This window comes from Lissotriton vulgaris, chromosome 6 (assembly GCF_964263255.1).
Source record: "Lissotriton vulgaris chromosome 6, aLisVul1.2, whole genome shotgun sequence".
NCBI classification, from domain to species: domain Eukaryota; kingdom Metazoa; phylum Chordata; class Amphibia; order Caudata; family Salamandridae; genus Lissotriton; species Lissotriton vulgaris.
Genome location: NC_141694.1, coordinates 495,508,996 through 495,528,506, shown reverse-complemented (window position 1 = coordinate 495,528,506; position 19,511 = coordinate 495,508,996). Strand labels below are relative to the sequence as shown.

The 19,511-nt window shown below is 48.2% G+C and overlaps 1 protein-coding gene across 1 annotated transcript in view; it reads right to left on the bottom strand.

The window, feature by feature from the left end:
• The window catches only part of DDX43 (DEAD-box helicase 43), a 995,487-nt gene that overhangs the window by 630,894 nt on the left and 345,082 nt on the right, over window positions 1-19,511 (bottom strand). Inside the window, exon 10 of the mRNA XM_086925221.1 lies at window positions 14,137-14,237. Coding sequence (XP_086781347.1) covers window positions 14,137-14,237 — 101 coding nt within the window. The remainder of the gene's footprint in view (window positions 1-14,136; window positions 14,238-19,511) is intronic.

Genomic DNA, 19,511 nt, shown 5'->3' with positions numbered 1-19,511 from the left:
TTGAAGATATACTTAAATATGACAAATGATACCACTAGATTGCTGGAGTAACACAATCCATCTAGCTGTCACCATGTTAGGGTAAAGAAATAGACCTAATTAATTTATACTACAATGAATTGGTAAGTGTGAGTCACCAATAATAGCTAAACAGGCGTTTTTAGAGGTATAATCTTTAGGCAACCACACTGATATTTTCTCCTCATTCCTGTCTTTGTTCCCTTTATCGTTTCTTTTTCTCCTCTTTTCTTTATCGTTAGGATATCCAAATGTATGAAAATCTTTTTTATGAGGTGAATATTATATGAAAAGAAGTTATCAAACAGAAATAAGCATACCATACGGAATGTTATTAGTATGTGCACAATGTATGAAAATTATTTCATCAAAAGGTAAATAGAGCATCAAAAGAAACTACCGAACTGAAAAAAGTAGGATATGAGAAATGCTATCAGTATGTGCACCTATTTATCTAAACGCGATGGATATGTCCAACATGTATTTACAACTAGTATTATGTATGAAGTAGTTGATATGAAGATGTCAAAAGCTATTATATTTATTTAGGCGGTATCATCATTGTATGTTAATAACCACATTCTAGCGCATGGTATTATAATCAAAATATAAACTGTTTTTGCACTAAAATACAAAATTGTAAAAATATCTTTTAAAAATATTTTTTACAGCACTACGATGGTACAGTCCTGAGGAAGACACACCTTAGTGTCGAAACGCATAGACAGGAAACCATCCAATAGTTTTTATATGTAATAAATGTTGTGTGTATGAAATTATGCATATGCTATAATGCTGAAATATTTTATCATTTGTTTATAATTATGTATCGATTTTATCAAATATCATGTTTTGTATGAGGACTTAAACTGTATTCCATGTGTAAAAACAGTAGTTGATTATTAATATTATTTCTTGTGTGGCATATGCCACCTTTCATGTGCTAGTAGGTATTGGAAATTTGCCTGGGTGTTTTATTCACACATATTATTTGCCCTGACCCAGGAAATTGATTCTTATCAGGGGGTCCTTGTTGTTTCACATATCATATGCAGAAGCACCAGGGTCCACTGTGCCCATGACTCGACATCCGCTATACCTTTTCTCTCCCAATTTAAAAGGCAACTCACTTCAAGGCTTAGTATTCAATACCGCCGAATATCTTTTAGAGCTGGCAGCGGCTCTTGTGGAACGCCTTAGAGACGGCGGAGCGCGAGAACGTGTTAAGCTCCCCCAACCTCGGCGCCATCTGATGCACACAGCCATATACCTCTGGCATAGGAGCGATGTTGGGGGTAACCCGATGGCTCATGTCCCACTGAGCCGGGGGGAATGGGGGGGGGGGGATGACCTGCAGCATTGTGGCCTTGTTATGAAACTGCCTAAACCTGTGCACAGCACTCTCTTCACTTCTTTGACAGGATGGCGCTATGCACGTAGCCTTGTATTTTTCACTCGCGTAGATACTGCTCTAGATTTTTGAGAGACTCCTTCAGAGGGACTCTTTCCCTGTTCCTGCCCTAGTAAAGGGGCCAGTAACCATTGAAGGAATCAAATGACGGCATGGCTGGACGACGGAGGGACTGACAAGCCTATTTAGGAACCAGAAGCCAGCATTAATGAAGAACAAAGACATAAGCCAATGAAAAGTATGGGCGGGGTAGTGGGGCTTCTCTTCCCTACTGTACTACACCAGATCTTCCCTAGAGCAGCGCTTGCGCTGCCTCTAGGCTCGACCTAAAGATGTTAAATAAACAGAAAAGTGTTTACTTACAGGTAAATTGAAGTTAAAACAAGCATTTGCAATACAATAGGGCTAGCATTTACGAGAGTTTCAGCAATTTTTTTTTGTCCTCATCTCACCAAAAGACGTCGGCAGATTTAACAAGCCGTCTTATTTGCATCTGGGCACCTCCCGGCCAACTGCGTTTTTCTAGGCCAAACGGCCTGCCTCACGGTATTGAGACTTGGTGTAATCATAGGACCCGGGAGGGAGACCATCAGTTAACAAGTTAAGAATCTCAGGCGCCGTCCCCAGCTTAACAAATGATGCCAGATATTATGCAGGTTTTCCTCTCTACCATCTTGTTCCAAACATACCATACCAAACGCAGCTTTGAGCCAGCCATCTCTGTTCAGGGGGATCGGATCCTTCCACCTTATACAAATCTCCCTCCTGGCTAACAATATAAGGTATAACAGCAACCCCTTATGAATCTGTGATAACGCCCCACTTATAAGATTATTATCACCAAATATCACCAGGTGGAGATCAATATCAATTTCAAGGATGGATGATAGAGAGTTCCCCACATTTTTCCAAAAAGATCTTAACTCCGGACATTCGAAAAAGATGTGGATATCATCTGCGTTTAATAATTTACACCTAGGGCAGTTTGGAGGGAGCAACGGGGCAAACGTGGCTATCTTAGCCGGGGTGTAATAGAGTCTGTTGAGTACAAAAAAATGATTCTTCTTTAAACTAGCAGGCTTAATATATTTGTAAAGTAACTTAAAGGATAACTCAAAAAAGTCTTCAATAACGTGGGCAAGTGATGTTTGGTTCCAGACCGATGTTTGAGAAGGAATCTCGAGGTCTTCTGCTTCGAGAAACCTTGTGTACTACAAAGATTTTTCTTTCTTTTTTGGCTGAGGGTCTTGCAATAGCCGCTCCAGTTCCCAATTCCCTACAATTTCACCCGCTTCTGCCTCATACCATGATCCAAGTTGAAGAAACTTAAACCTAGAAAATGTGGGGCCTATCTTAGCTCAGAAGATCTCCCATGGAAGAATCCCATCTGTATCCACCAGATCTGACCATTTCACCAAGCCAGCTCTCTTGATCGAAGTGGCCAATCTATCACTCAGGCAAAGAGGGGGTCCCAGGGAAATCCCAGATGGGGGCAAAGTCGGAGAAGTATCCTTTGCGCCAGATGCATCTCACTTTATACCATGTCGTCAAGGCGGCCTTAAGAACCTTAAGACGGACACATTTAAAGTACCTTGGGGCCCCAAACTTGTATAGAAAACCTCCTTGTCCACTACCTTCCTCAGCCATTACCATTTTGCCCAAAAGCCTGCCCCATGTTGTTTCCTCTGTAGTAGAAAGCAGCATCCTGATGCCCTTAAATTGGAACGCCATTAAATACCAATTGATATCAGGAAAAGCCAACCCACCTTTTAAAAGTTTCCTTCTTAGTTTTTTCCAGGACATCCTTTTATGTCCCCATATGAAACTCCCAATTTTCCTCTGGAACTTACTTATGTTCTTATGGGGAAAAATGAAAGGAACTGCATTGAGCAGGTACGTCAGCTTGGGTAAGACACTCATTTTCACTAGATTGACCTTCCCGTAGATCGTCAGGGGGAGGTTACTCCATCTGGCGAAGAGGTAGTCAATTTCCTTTTCAATTTTCCCCAGATTTATTAGAGGTATTTTGTGCAGGTCCTTACAAGTTTTATACCTAGATACCTGAATTCTTTGCTGGTGGGGCCACCCCTGTAGTCGGTATTCCAACACATGACTCCAGTTTTGGCTGAATTGCCGAGATACCCTGAAATCGAGCCAAACTCCTCCGGAAGTTTTCAAGCCGTGGAATGGATATCTCAGGATCACTGGTGTACACTATAACAGTCAGCGTACAATGCTATTTTACACTGATAGTTCTGTGATTTAAACGGGCTGATAGTATTATCCAACCGGATAGTTTGTTCTAGGGGCTCAATAGAAATGTTGAATAAGAGTGGGGATGAGGGGCACCCAAGTCTGGTCCCTAACTGGATCTCAATGCTGGGAGTAAGGAATCCATTCAGGAGGATCCTCGCGGATGCTCCTAAATAGCAATTCCTTAAGGTCTGCACAAAGATAGGAACCATACCCATAGCCTCCAGGACCCCCAAAGGTACCTCCAGCACACCCGGTCAAAGGCCTTAGCAACTTCTAAGGCCACTACTGCTAAGGGATCTGCCCTCGTCTCAGCCAAATCGATATTGCCTATCAATAGTTGTGTCTGCTCCTAAATGTATCTCCCTACCATAAAACCCTTCTGGTCGATATTAATCAGGCTTGGTGCTAATTTTGCCAATTTCCCTGTCAGAATGCCCATAAAGATCCTATAATTAGAATTCAGCAGGGAGATCGGACGGCAGGAATCAGCCTTCAGAGGGTCCTTCCCTGGATCCAATATTAGAACGAGCGTGGCTTACTTCCAAGATCTGGGTACCACACCTGAGGTGCAATAAACAATTAAATACGGTATGGAGTACCGGGGAAAGTTCATCCGATAGAAGTTTATATACTTCATTGGGGAGAGCATCCAAACCGGCAGCTTTTTTTATTTTTAGAGCTCTTTATTTGATCCCTGATCTCTTCGATGGTTATGAGGGCGTCAAGGACGTCCCTGCAGGATTCAGTGGGAACAGGTAAATATTTCTCTCTTAGCCAGAAAGATATCATGTCCTGGGAGGGGTCCAGATTCTCCCTATACAGATCTGAGGAGAGAGAAAGAAGGCATTTTTGCAATTCTTCAGGCTTACTGGATTTTCCTCCGCTACTATCAATAAGTTCATTGATATTATTCTTTGCCCGGTCTATTCTGGCCTTCCAGGCTAGTATGGCCCCTTCTCTTTCCCCATACTCGAAATTTTACATATTCCTCGCTTGCCATTGGGTCTTCCATTTCTGATCCAGGAAGCTCCCAAGGTCCTGCCTGGCCTCCTCCTAGTTTCTTCCTACCTGCATCAGTTTTTCTGCATTCTCCTGATTAGTATTGCCCCTATCCAATTCTAATTCAGATATCCTACTCTCCATAGCCTGTAGTTCCAGGGTCTTTGCTCGATTCTTAGAACTTATTAGGCCATGTAGCATGCCTTTCAGACTGGCTTTGTAGACTTCCCAAACATAGTCTATTGATGTGGAGCTTAAATTAAAAGAGAAAAATTCTAGTGAGGATGTTCTGATAGACTGAAGAATTCCAGGGTCCGACAATATTGATCTATTCAAAGTCCATCTCATTTGTGGACTAGTGCGATCCATGGAATATAAAAACATGAGGGGCATGATCAGATAAATGGCTAGGCAAAACAGATATATTGCAGAAGTTATCTAGAGTTTCCCTATTGACTAAAACGTAATCTATTCTGGAGGAGTGATGGTATTTTTACAATGAAAGGTGAATCCTTGGGCATCCCCCATTTTAGCCCTCCAGAGATCTACCAAATTTAAATTAATTAGCAAATTCTTCATAACCCTGCGTGATCGCGGAGTCCCTATAACATGGCTCGAGTTAGACCGGTCTTTAGAAGGATCAAGACAGACATTAAAATCACCTCCTATTATTAAGGGAGGATTCGCCATAATCAGTTTTTCTTGTAGTTTGCCTAAATAAGTGGGGTCGCCAGTGTTTGGACCGTAAAAAGAAGAACAAGTCATCTCAACCCCTTCAAATTCCAACAGAGCCAAAATCCATCTTCAGGTTTGATCTGTCTGTACAGATTTTTTTTTTTTTTTTTAAATTTTTGAAAACCTTTATTGTGCATGAATAAATGAACAAATACGGGCCTACAACCGCCAGGCCGGCCACCACATTTCGTCAGCACAAGTGCAAGCATTACAGTTCCCCGGCAGTATTAGTTAAAGTTTCAAGAAACAATGAGCGTTACACTGGGAAGAAGCATGTCGCCAGGGGAGAGGAGAATTGAAGGTTAATTTTTATAATTTTTTTTGGGTTTTCATCATGAAATAAGTCAGTGAAGAATAAGAACTAAGAAGATTCGAGTCCGCACAATAACTTCACGACATGGGTAAGCGGCGTTGCAGCTGAAAACAACAATGGAACGTAGCATCAGTTACAATATGGCGGTGCAAAACAACGGCAAGTCGTCATCCAGAATTTACGCACCCCAAGTAGCGCCGCCCCCACCCTGCCAACCCCAGCCCAGACCCAGATTCGAACCAGAGTAAAAGCGCGGAAAATAGAAAAAAGAAGGCCCATAGAACCAAAAAATGAATAAAGTACCCCACCCACCCTGCATCATTGTGGAGGCTACGGCCTATCCCCCCCCCCACAGAGTGCCTGTCGCCCTGTAAGAACCCGAAATATAGACAAGGAAGAAGAAGGAAGAAAATGAAGAAAAAGAATAACGTGTATACCTATAATATAGGGAGCAAGAAAGAAAAAATCAACCTAGACTCCCAGAGAGAAAAAGGTGGGGAGGAGCCCACTCAATACCAGGTCACCCGGAAATCCCAGCCCTCGACAAACACCCACATCATAGATTACACCGTTACTAAGCATCGGCACAGACACAATCAGATATTGCAGTGCAATTGAAGAAGTCATAACATGGTACGTGTTCATGGAATAAGTGAATCAGTGCCAACCCCATCCCCGGCAGCTAGCAAGTCAATAATAACAAAAAAAAAAACCCCCCCCTGACCCGATAGTGGATGCAACTTTGAACATACTTCCCCACGAAGACCCCCCCCACCCCCGCGCCTAATAGGACACGAGGAGGGCCAGTTCCTAAGTCACCCGGGCTACCCCGATCACAATAGTCACCTCCCCCTAATCATCATAAACAAGCAAGGAGTATCGAGCATAAAGGAAATCGGGAAGGACATCGTGTAGCACAACATCGCGCTGAGGAGGCGACCCATCCCGAGTCCCAGCCATCCGTCAGACACAGTTCGCATGAATATGGGCACTTCTAGCCCTGGCCAGACCGCAAACGTAGTCCCAAACATAGCTCCAGTGAAAGCCCCGCCTCAGGTAGAACAAAGGGACAAGATGGCCGCACTCGGCAGAGAGATGAACCTCCAGGGCAAAATGGCCACGTCCAGTCACACACATTTTTGGCAGCCCAGAAGGACAACATTCCAAAGTCCATATGAAGTAGTAGGTTACAGGGACGTAGAATCGCATTGTGCAGGTTGTAAATATTCAATAAAGAAAGAAGCTGTGCCCGCCGATCCACGTGGAATGATGGTGATGCCTTGGTCAGGATAGAACTCGAGGGCAGGATAGGAAACTTTGTGCCAATGTCAGGGTCGACAGACAGCAGTGCATCCAAGGCATCGGAATCAGCAGTGTTTCTCAGTTCACAGGCGCGCTGCAACAATGTAGCCCGCACCTCGTCGTGAGGGGGCCGATCGGTGGGAAAAGGAGAGCAGTAAAGAGATACATCTCTGAGTTCAAGCGCGGCTTCATCTAGTTTCATTTCCAGCGCCCGAGAGCGCTCATACCAAACTGCCCTTAGTTCAGTGATCGCACTCATTATGGAAGCGCAGGTAAATGCAGGCTGGGGAGTCGCCTCGGCCGCAGTCTGGTGTGTATCACCGCGTCCCCCCCATCGCCCAAGCGCACTCCGTACAGCCTCTTCAGTAGCCGAGGTAAAGCCCATGCCAAACACAAAGGGGACGGCCGCCATGTTCACTGCGAGGGGTTTCACCGATAACCGAGGCAAGCTATCAGTAAACCGGCGGGGTGCAGACTCCGGATAGCTGGATCCGTCTACAGCGGGTAGTGATGAGCAGGAAACCCCCTCGCTTATTTGCCCGCAGGATCGAGGGAAACGGCAGATCCCGGCAGGCGGTCCCACACACGGGAGAAAGGAGCAATGCGGCTCACCTCTGTGTCTCAAAAGGACTGTGAAGCTGGATGGACCCACCGTCGGTCGGCGCACACCGTTCAGCAAAGGTAAATACAGGCTCTCCCACAGCCTAGAATCCGCATGGGGCGTCCAGCACTGCACTGCTCCAGCAGCTCACGGAATGGAAGACTTCTCCGGCGGCGTGCAGGGACACGGAGTCCGGCTCCAGGGCGCCATTACGTGCAGCAGGTCAGCTCGCCCTATCGTCGGAGTTCGGACTGGTAGGGACACCGGAGGAACACCCCCGGTATCAGCGCGATGTGCGCTTCCTCCCGCGACGACTCTGCGCCAGGATAGGGAACAGGATGGTGCCGCAGGGAACAAAGGATCGGGGAGCCGGGCGTCTACACGTCCGTCTCCGCCGCCATCTTGGCTCCTCCCCTGTCTGTACAGATTTAATCCTGCAAGGAGTCCCTTTCTTCACCAAAATTGCTACCCCACGACTATTTATTGAATGCTGGGAAGAACAAAAACACTGTATCCAGGGAATTTTTGAATAAATTGTCTGTGACTCAGTTAAACTCAAGTGAGTCTCCTGCAAAAGACAAACCTGTGCTGGAGAAAGTTCTTAATACTTAAAGATCAACCTTTGCCTACGCGGGCATCTCAAACCATTCAGATTCCAAGAAATGAAGCAGATTTTGAGGCCCCTTTGAATATCGCCTACCATTAGTTTGGGCATCTTTTGCTTGAATGATATGGCATTCAGCTATTGACATTGCAAATGACAATGCCTTTGAATTTTGTTTTTGTTTTTAAAACATAAATAAAAGGCACTGTCATTTACAATGCCAATAGCTTAAACTTGCGTAAATGTGAGACCTACTGCATTGCAAATGCTTGTTATAGTTATTGTTATTGTAAACATAATAGTGCCACTTCACAGTGCTCTAAACACCAAGTGTTACTATGACTCACTGTTAGAAATAGTGTTTCTGGTTGGCTAGGGCTTGCGCCTAAGCCAGGCAGACACCACCACTCTAGTCAGGGCAAGGGAGTTACACACCGATAAGCCCTACTCACCCCCTTGGTAGCTTGGCACGAGCAGTCAGGCTTATCCCAGAGGCAATGTGTAAAGCGTTTGCGCAACACACACACACACACAGCAGCAACACACTAGGCACACCACAAAAGAAACTCCACACAAGGTTACATCAACAGTAACCACTGGTACCATAATGACCTAAGCATTATCACATTAGAATTGGACATCATCCTAAAATATCATAGCATGACATTAGGCAATAAATCACATTAGGCCCAAACCTCATTAGCATAAACATATTACGCACTAGGCCTCAGCAGCATAAACACCCTACACATTAACACATTATGTCATAGGCATCACAAGCATACATCACATTACGCCATCGCATTAGGGCATTGCAGATTGTGCAATCATCATATAAGCCTACCCACATTATGCCACCTCTGCGGGCATTATCTTAGGGCCTTGCACCCTACCAACACAACACAGTCCCCCTAGCCAACTGGCCTTTTCAGAGGGCTCAAATGCCCTATGTCCACAAAGTGAGGGTTCCTCCAGGACAGTGTACTGGCCCTCTGGCTGCCAATGCAGCAAACAAAAAGTGTGCAATGCACTGGGGCATGGGGTGCAACTCATCACTTCCTCACTCCCAAAGAACTGGCCCCCAATTTTGCAGTTGCTCGCTACGGCGGCGCAACTGAAGAACACAATAGCCACTGGTGCCCCTGGCCTTGAGTGCCCCCACTGGGACATTTCGAACCAATATGTCCAACGTTGCAGCTGCCCACTGCCAGACGGGGCAGCTGTGGCAGAAATGTGGGCGAGACTTGCACCACTGTGCCTCAGGAGCGACCACAGGGGAGGGCACCGACAATGTGCCCCCACCGGGCTTCCAACCCGGCCCCTCTGGAGTCCCACACTAGGACCCTTAAAACATAACATGCCCCAATGTTGGAGTGGCCCGCTTTCCTGCGGGACCACTCAGGCACCGACAATGTGACTCGGGGAGCCCCCACGTCACGGAGCTCTTCTCGTGCCCCCTTTGGCAGGGGGGGAGGCAACCACAATAGGCAACGTAAAGCCCCACTCACTGGTGCGGCGCGGAGGCTCCTCTCCTCTGCTCCAGGACCCGGGGGAGGCTCCTTCTCTTTCCTTGTGGATACCGGGGAGACAGCTGCACAGGACTCCTTCTCCTCGCGTTACAAGTGACATGCAGGCAGGGTAGGCTCCCACCTGGATTTCCTCCTCAAGGTCGGTGCAGCAACACGCGGGCCCTCCCTTCGCTACGGGAGCCCCGCTGATCAGCTGCAGCCCCTCAACTCCCTTCCGGCGGCTCTCCTGCGGCCAAGGCAGCAAAGGGGGGTGGAAAAGGTGCCAGCGAGGTTCTCGCGCTTGCCAGCAGGCCCCGCCCACAGTCAGGCGGATGCGCCTGGCTTACTGGTCGCCATTCTATTGCGGCGGTCGTTTCTCTTCCTCCTCTTGGTGCAAGGCGGGATGGGCAAGCGCCAGACTCAAAGCAGACGCAGGGTGGGCACCCGTAAATACAAAAGTGGGGTAGGCTCCCATTCTTTGTGCACATTACCATGCGGGGTGGGCTACCGGCTCGAGAACCATAAAGGCGGGGTGGGCTCCCGCTCCGTCCCCAGGCACGGGGGAACCCCTCACACCGGCGTTCCCTCCAGGAAACTTCCAGCAGCACATAGCTGCAGGAAAACAGGTTCCTCTCTCCTGGGAGCAAAAGAAAAGTGCTCACGAGGCGCTAGGAGCCACAACTCCAGCAGGAAAAGTCCTTAGGGATCAAGGGGCATAGCGGGGTCCAGGGAGGCCAGCACACAGGGCCCTCCAGCAGGGAGGCAAGCCCCCATGGTGGTTCCTCCTTGGCCCCAGCAGCAGCAAGCCCCCAAAGGTCCAGGAACAGAACCCCGAACATGGGGTCACAGCCCCTACATTTATGCCACATTTTACTTTGTGCGCAGAGCACAGGGCTTGGGGGGGACCAGCTAGAACTGGTTCTGGAGCACTCGGTTTACAGTTCTCACACCCTTCTTTGGGAGCTCGGCCGTCAGACACACCACAGGGGGGGCGGAGCCAGCATTCACTAGGGCAGGCACAACCCTATCCAGGGACTTCTCCTCCCACTACTCCAAATACAAATGTCCCATTCAGCCTAGCGCTGACTCACCCTGCCCCTCCTGGAGCCACACACACCTCACCTGCCCCTGTCACTCAAAAGCCAGAAATGCAATTCACATCAGGCAGGCAGACCCATAGCACACAGAAATGCCAATTTCTAAAAGTGGTATTTCTACAATAGTTATAATAAATATGTGCACACCATTACGTAGCATTTATTATCACTATTCCAATCATACCAAACTTGACCACGCTGCGCCTCTCATATCAGGAATTACCACTGAAACACTTATCAGGGAATCCCCAATGTATTCCTATGGGACGGAGGCCCCACAGTAGTGAGAAACCAAAATGGCTGTTTGTCACTACCAGGACATGTCACACACTTAAGGTACATGTCCTATCTTTTACCTACAATGCACCCTGCCCTTAGGGCTAGCTAAGGCCTGCCTTAGGGGTCACATACATGGCACCCACTTTAGGTGCCACGTCACAGTGGCAGTGATACTGCGCGCACAGGCCCTGCAATGGCAGAGGCCTGAGATAGGTTTGAAAGACTACTTTGGTGGGTGGCGCAATCAGCGCTGCAAGCCCACCAGTAGCATTTAATCTACCGACACTGGGTATATGGGATACCAATTTACAAGGGTCTGACAGGATACCACTTTACAAGGGACTGACAGGTAAATTAAATAGGCCAAATAGGTGTAGACCAATCTTACCAAACTTTAACTCGGAGAGCACACGCACTTTACACTGGACAGCAGTGCTAAAGTGCCCAGAGTCCTAAAACCACCAACACCATGTCAGAAAAAAAGCTAGGAGAAAGGCAAAAAGTTTAGGGATGACCCTGCAAAAAGGGCAAAGTCCAACACTCACTTTAACAGTACTCCAGTAGTCAGCTCCGGAAGGATGAAAGGCTGACCTGGTTATTCAAAGCTTCAACTCACGGCTAGCTCGTCGAAACACGACAAAAGCATAAAGCGCCTAATTCGCTCAACTATGAGTGTATGTGTAATGCAGCACATCCGTGTGGTGGGTGATGACGTGTGAGACGGAACCACTGTGCATCAGTAGCATTTAGAAAAGAAATCAAGATTGTAGACCGTATGTTGTCATTTTCACCTGTTTGCATGATACTTTTTTCACTTTACACGTACACTACATATGCTTTAATAGTTGTAGGCAGAGGGAGCTTAAGTGCTCAGCTAAAAATAACAATAGTCTGGGCAGGCGCCAAAGCCGCGATCAGAAGTTAAGCCTTCAAGTTTCACTTCATATTGAGCCTTGGGCTTCAAGACGCTTCAAGTAGTAATTTAATTTATCACTCTCAGTAGGATGTAGGGTTGTGTCGACTGCAAAACCCCTAGTGTGACAGCGCACAATGTTCTCCTTCTGCTAAAACAAAATGCCCGGCTGCTGACATTTACAGGTTTCTAGCAAAGGAAGCACTGCACTCTCCTCCACTCACCCTCACTGCAGGGTCCTCTTCCCATCTGCAATGTGCTGCAGTAACATTATGTCAAAGTTGTCAACAATCACCCTTTGCGCCTGCTTCCTTCCCTCCTAGTCACTTCGACCTGATCGGGCGCGCCTACAGGCACTGGCTGAAAATGACTCTCAGTACACAAAAGGTGTGCCTACTGGCTTTGACCATCACCAGAACAATCAGTTTCAAAGCACGGGTTACATTTCAAGCTTGTGGTTTTATTAACACACATTTCCATTTTACAAAGTCTGTATAGTCCCTCTTTAATACACAGCTCATCTGCTTGAGCCGCTCTCTCGGCTTCCGGAAGAGGAGCCAGGCCCTCGACACTGGAAAAAAAGAAGAAAAAAAACGCACACCGGGGAGAAAAACAGCTTTTGTTCGTCGTCCAAGCAGGAATCTAACAGGGATCTGGCCTCATGTTTCCTAAGCCTCGGTTTATCCCTGCACTGACGGTGCTGGCACGAGGCGTGAAAACCCCAAGCTGCAAAACAGGACCCAACATTAAACAACTCAGTCGTTGACTCCAGCCTTGTTGGCTATTGTCCAATTTGACTCGTCTGCATCATGCATGTACTGTCAGCAGGCCACACACTCTGGGTCAAAAGCTGAAGGTCACCCAGGCTCCGAAAGCGCTCATTCCGACAGGAATCACAGCGCTATACAGTGAACATGACTACCCAAGTGATGACGGAGTGGCCCTATCCGCGACATGCGATGCTTCCAGCAGAGTATGAACAGCAAGGTCAAGGGCTAAAGGCGCAACCCATCCAATATTTTAAATAAGCATTTGCAAAGCCGAACGGAAAAAAATATAGTGCTTTCCGACTAACGAAGGAGGAAGTGTAACACCACAAGTAAAAGATCCAGTCCTGCTCGCCGGTCACAAAAGGAGACAGGGCGGTAACTAGGAGGGGCTAAGAAGCCTCATTATCAATCGGAAGCCAGCATTTACCATGGACGAGGACACCAGCCAATGAAATATATGGGCGGGGCTTCCACAGCACTTCTAAAACATACCCTACTACAGCATGCATCACAAAGCAAGCAGCGCATATGCTGCAATGCTATGCTTGACCTAAAAAAGGAATTAACTAGAGTATCCTGGATTGCTTAGCTTCAGAAACACCATAATTTTTTAAAGACATCTTGCCAACAACTGTGAATAATGATAGTCTCCTCAAAATTCAAAAAGTGTATTGCATTAACATGTAGTACCGTTTCACCTTCGAACATGAGATTATATCATTGCATTGAGAAGTATTTTTTTTCAAGTGATAGTTTTCAAACTTATTTAGAAACATTCATGCTTCGACCCACTCTGACAACAATACCAGCCTAAACATCCCCCCCACTCACCTCCCTCCCCGATCGCCAGCAATTCAGCCTTCGTTCACACCACAGACCAAACTTTTCAGCCCTTGGGAAAAAGTTTGCGAGTGCCCATGCCTCAGACCATGCTGTATGCACATATACATGTCAATCAGTGGTTCATTTGTAAACAAAATAAAAGCCAGGGCTGTGGCCTAATGGACAGAACTGCCAACTTTGTAGCTGGGGAACCAGGTTTGAGCCTCGGCATTGGCTCAACATCCTATCATTGAGAACAAATCACTTAATCTCTCCGTGCCTACCAAAAATAAGTGTGTCCTTAGCTGGTGCTCATAAAACAATAGAGCCGGTGTTGATGATTAAGTGCTGAGCACCAGAAACCACTGGCTCAAATTAAGCGCTGATGTCAGTACAACAATCATTTGTTACATTGATCATTTTCATTGCAGGAGAAATGTCCAAAAAACCTGAAATACCGGCGGGAAACCAACAAAGCAAAACACACATTTAAAAAGGGACCTGTTACCTTGTCATAATGGTCTGCCTGTCAGGACGTACGTCGATCAAAATCTTCATTATCTGTGGTTCAAAACCCATATCTAACATCCGGTCAGCTTCATCCAATACCTACAAAAAAACAATAAATGAAACAAAAAGTACACATTTTTCTGTTGGGCATGCCTTTACAAGAAAACGTTTCATTAATATGTTTGCTCTCTTAGCTTAGCTAAAGTTATGTAAAATGAGTATAAGTATCTCCTAAAGTAAAGTATATTCACCAGGATAATTATCTCTGAATGAATTACATTACTCTATTTTTGTTCTTTATACAAACTGAGGAAGCTGCTTTTTAGAGGAGTAATTCTATATTTTTATTAGTAGGTTTACCTGGTGTTATCTCTAAAAAAAAACAGAATGACTAAATGCTAATCATTAATGAAATCCTATGAAGCGAGCATGAGGTTTTCCACCCCTATCCAAACGCCAATTTTTGTCCAAAGTAAAGCAGAGTAGTGCCCACAAGACAGATGCATTTCATATTTAAATACTAAGCACCACATCTGAAAAGAGGTAAAGGCATAATTTTATATTGGAACATTGTAATGTTGAGCACTCCATTGCAGACAATAGAGTGCTCTCGGCTTCTACAACCCGGAAGAAGCCCGCAGAACACCATTCTAATGCTGTTTTCCATTTACAGTGCTGTTGTGAACAAGGCCTCTTAGTTGAAGTAATTCCCAAAGGAACAAATGAACAGGTACAGTGTAAGGAAACTGTACTCTGCAGGTGCTCCTGATTAAAGAAAGGAAGTGATGTATTGGGAGCACCAGCCAATGAGAAGCCATCAAAGAAGATAGTCTACAGGAGGGAACCAATTATAAACAGCAGGCAGGATTACACTCCCAAACCTGATTACAGCAGGACTTGCAGACAGCGCATGCGCGCTGGCTAGGCTCTACCTAAAAAACACGAGCTCATTACCAGCATCCAGCATGGCGAGATCACTTGACATATACATCTAGATTCAGTATAAATGCAGTTGAAGAAAAGGACCGAATAGGGCTTCCAGTAAGCTTGTAAGCTAACTTAATCCTACTAGCTGACACAATCACAATTAAACAAAAAGGCACCCTTATCACCAGTTTAATTGTACGGGAGATGGTTAAGTTCAAAAGGGTCATGGGGGGGCGTGGCCGAACAGCCACGATGGCGGACGGCGACTGCTAGAGCTTCGGGCCTGGCCGAGAGACAGATCCTGCTGAAGAGGAGCTGCGGGCACCGCACGAAGTGCAAACAGACTGGTAACAGCGGACGGGGCTGGGCTGCAGCTCTGGGCCCGGTCCCGATGATAACTGGCCTTGATTCCGCCCGGGAGAGGAGGAGAGAGAGGAGAGGGCCAGCTTGGCGGCGTGAGCTGTTGGAGCCGGGGAGTGGCATGGAGGCGGCGCCCGGATGGCTTGATACGCGGGCTGTGCGAGAGGTTTTATGGCCAGCCAGGGGATCGCTGAGGATGGGCCGTGGGCCTCCCTCGGCAGTGGGAAATAATACTGGAGCTTCCCCCCCGCATAAGACTCGGATCGGACCCCGTGTAAGAGGGACGGGCTGCCGAGAGACTGTGCGCCTCACTGATCACGGCTGCCCTGGAGGGCGCTCCGGTAACCCCATCGGCACCATTCCTGATGCGCGGCGGACGGCCGCGGATTGAAACCCGGAAGCCACGGCGGTGAACACTGCTGTCGGCGCTTCCGCCCGTACACGAATCCGACCTGGGTGAGGGGACGGGTTGCGCAGTGAAGGTACACCGCGTGGATCGGGGCTGCCCTGGAGGGTGCTTAGGAAACACCATCGGCGCCATCCTAAACGCGCTGCAGAGGGCCGAGGACTGAGACTCAGACGCCGGGGGGTGAGACGGTGCTATCAGGGGGGCGCAGTGCAAGCCTAGGACGGCGGAGCCTTTCTCCCACCCCCTCTCCCCCCTCCTTCCCACTGACGGCCCTGAGCAGCAATCGGAGAGTTGTCCATCACTCCGCAGTGTATGTGCATGGCTAGCGAGGTACCTAAAAGACACAGAGTAGGCACCACAGGACATGGTGAGGAGAGGGGCACAACTGAGACCGGAGGAAACTTGAGATCAGTGTGGAGAATAAGATCCCTGGCAGCGCCGGACGTACGGAAGGACGGTATCCGGGGGTCACTAGCCTCAATAGTTCGGGGTGTGAGTGGGTCCCAGGGAGGGGGTGCGCCTGAAGATTGAGGGGACCCCGGAGAGGCTGGTGCGGGCCAGGGGCGCTCTACTCATGGGTCGGCCCAGTGCGGACCATACCAGCCCCCCCCCCCCCCCCTGCCCACGCACTACCAAACGATTGGTCGCTCCGGGGGGACAGCCACCTACACCTTACGGGAAGAGGCACCTATTCTACAGGAGTGAGACCGGCGCTACGACCGCGTTCTGGAGTGAGTGAGACCCTGGTACAAAGACGACATGGTGCGTAGAGGCGCGAAAACCACTGAAAGACAGGGAGAGCCGGAGGGGCCCCACCAGCAGACTGGGGCTGGAGAGGGCAGAGGCCGTCCGGGGGTTGCTGAAATGGCCCAACCAGGTGCACAACAAATGGACAAGCTTGACCTTATCCTTCAAGAAATCAGAGACTCTAGGATAGCGATGGAACAACAATTAGGGACCCTCACCACCAATTTTTCTCTTCTGAAGGCAGACCACGCCAAACTGGCGGAGAAGGTCAGGGACCAGGGACTAGCGGTTGCAGACCGTACACCAACAGCGGCGGAACACACTACCTCCATACAGAAGCTGCAGAACCAGGTCACTTCCCTGATGGATAGGGTGGAGGATGCAGAAGGGCGAAATCGCGGCAACAATATAAGAGTGATTGGCCTGCCGGAAAGATACGAGGGGACGAAGGCTGCGGATTTTATGGAACATTGGTTCCGCAACCAGATTACAACAGAAGGGCTATCCCCATACTTCTGCGTGGAACGTGCGCACAGGATCCCGTCTGGCCAGCCTAGACCGGGATGCCCACCACGCCCTTTGATAGTCTGTATCCTGAATTACCGGGATAGGGATGTCCTTCTACAGAGAGCCAGAGAGAAGTCCACCATCCACTTCGAAAACCAGCGGGGTGTCCCTCTACCCAGACTATACAAATGTAGTGCAGAAACGGCGGGCGTCGTACCTGGAGGTAAAGAAGAAACTTAGGAAGGCACAGCTGAAATATGCGTTACTTTTCCCTGCCCGTCTGAAAGTAATACACGGGTGGAAAACTCACATCTTCGAGAGCCCCTCTGACGCTGACGAATGGCTGGAAGTGATGGGCATTGATGGTAGCCAAGACAGCTGCCAAACGGCTGCTACCGGCAATTCGAAGGAAGGTTCGGACCACGACGATGGACGGTCCCCAGGAGCCGGGAGGGAGAGGAACCGACAAGGCCCATCAGGCACAACAGAAGAAGGACCAGCTCTGGGCACTGTCGATGGCTGGTAAATTTTGAGAAGATGCAGCGAAAATAACTACGGACTCAGAGGACAGCACACTACAATCAGATTAAGAGAACAGTGTGATCCTATTCCCCGCAGTCACTCCCCGAGCTGTGGATGAGCTAATGGATAATTGACTGGATGGATGGTACATCCTAGCAGAGTCTCCCTCGAATGCACTTCATCGTATCCTTTTTATTATATTGTACAGTGCAGACCCTGTAATATTCCTGAGTGGTTATATGCTTGTGGGGTGGGATGCAGTCACAGGAACTAGTGACACTTAGGTAGCTCTACCTAGAACCCACCTTGTTTATAGAGGTTGTATACAGAAGACACTCCTACAAGGTACTGAGAGGGACCCACTGATTGCCCCGCTGCAACAGTTTCGAAATATGCTTTTGCATTCTTTGTAAGCTACACTCTCTGGCTGGGCTACCTTCGAGCCGACAGCGCCTGATGACAACAACACAATGAACGTGTGTGTGCTAAGCCGCCCCCCCAATGGCGAATGCACAAGACTTCGGACTTTCATGTTACATTGGTTTATGTTGGGCTCAGCTGGGTTGCACCGCTGTGTCGAGTTGGTTCTGTTTTTGTTAGAAACTCTGGGATATGTATTCTCCTGGGCGCTTATCTTATGGGATCCTTGTAAACGACTACTGACACTGATATATCTAACAACGGAGGATCATGGCTGAGAAGGCTGGGTCGTACAAACTCATTACCTGGAATGTGCGGGGTCTAGGAGCAGTGCAGAAACGACACAGAGTTCACTTTTTCCTCCTCAGACAACAGACACAAATAGCCTTCATACAAGAATCACACCTCAAGACATCAGAAGTGCAACAGCTGAGGAAGAAGTGGAGGGGCACCATTTATTTCACGTCATACTCTGCTTTTTCCAGAGGGGCAATCATTTGGGTTCGCCACAGGACACCTTTCGTAGAACTGGAAAGGAGGATGGACGATCAGGGCAGAAAAACATCGTAGTTAAGGGCACCCTAGATGGCACACTGATAATCCTGGGCAGTATATATGCCCCGAATTACGAACAGTACAAATTCCTACACAAGGTTGGGATGGCATTATCGGACTGGGCCGAAATCCCCTGGGTACTTGGGTGGGGGAGGGGAGCAGGGGGGGACTCGAATGCTGTGCAGGATCTGGACCTGGACAGATTACACCCCCCCTCCAGGCGTCCTGTGCCACGAAGCTGACCGACACATTTACAACATGGTCAGACGGCTGGGGACTGAATGATATCTGGCGAACACTACAACCCTCCTATAAAGAATACTCCTTTTATTCCCCGGTGCACGATCTACACACCCGCATAGACCGCTTTATGTGCTCCCGTACTCTGATCACGACGGTTGGTTCCTCGGAGTATCTGGCAAAAACCATTTCGGACCAAAGGGCCCTGGCGATTACTCCCCACTGGGGCAGGGTGCCGACCCAGGGACCAACCTGGAGACTTAACCCACATCTCCTAGAGGACGGACTATTTCGGGCGACCCTGTTTGACGCCCTAACACACTGCTTGGAAGATAATTGGGATTCCGCTTCCTCTAATCTGGTGGTGTGGGATGCAATGAAGGTAGTAGTACGGGGGGTAGTGATAGGTCAATTGGTGGGGGCCAGACAAGAAATACACAAGAAATTATGCGAGATGGAGGAACGACTAAAGGTGCTTGAGCGGGAGGCGAGCATAGATCCGGAATAAAAAAAAAAGGAATTGCAAGAATTATACATTGATCACGCAGAGACGTTAGAGTCACTGCGAAACGTAGATTATAAGGCTTACCTGCGGAGACAACACACTGAAGCAGACCGTTCCGGTGCTCTTCTGGCCCGTTTGGTGTGGGATATACCGGACTCACCGACAATCACTCAAATACATA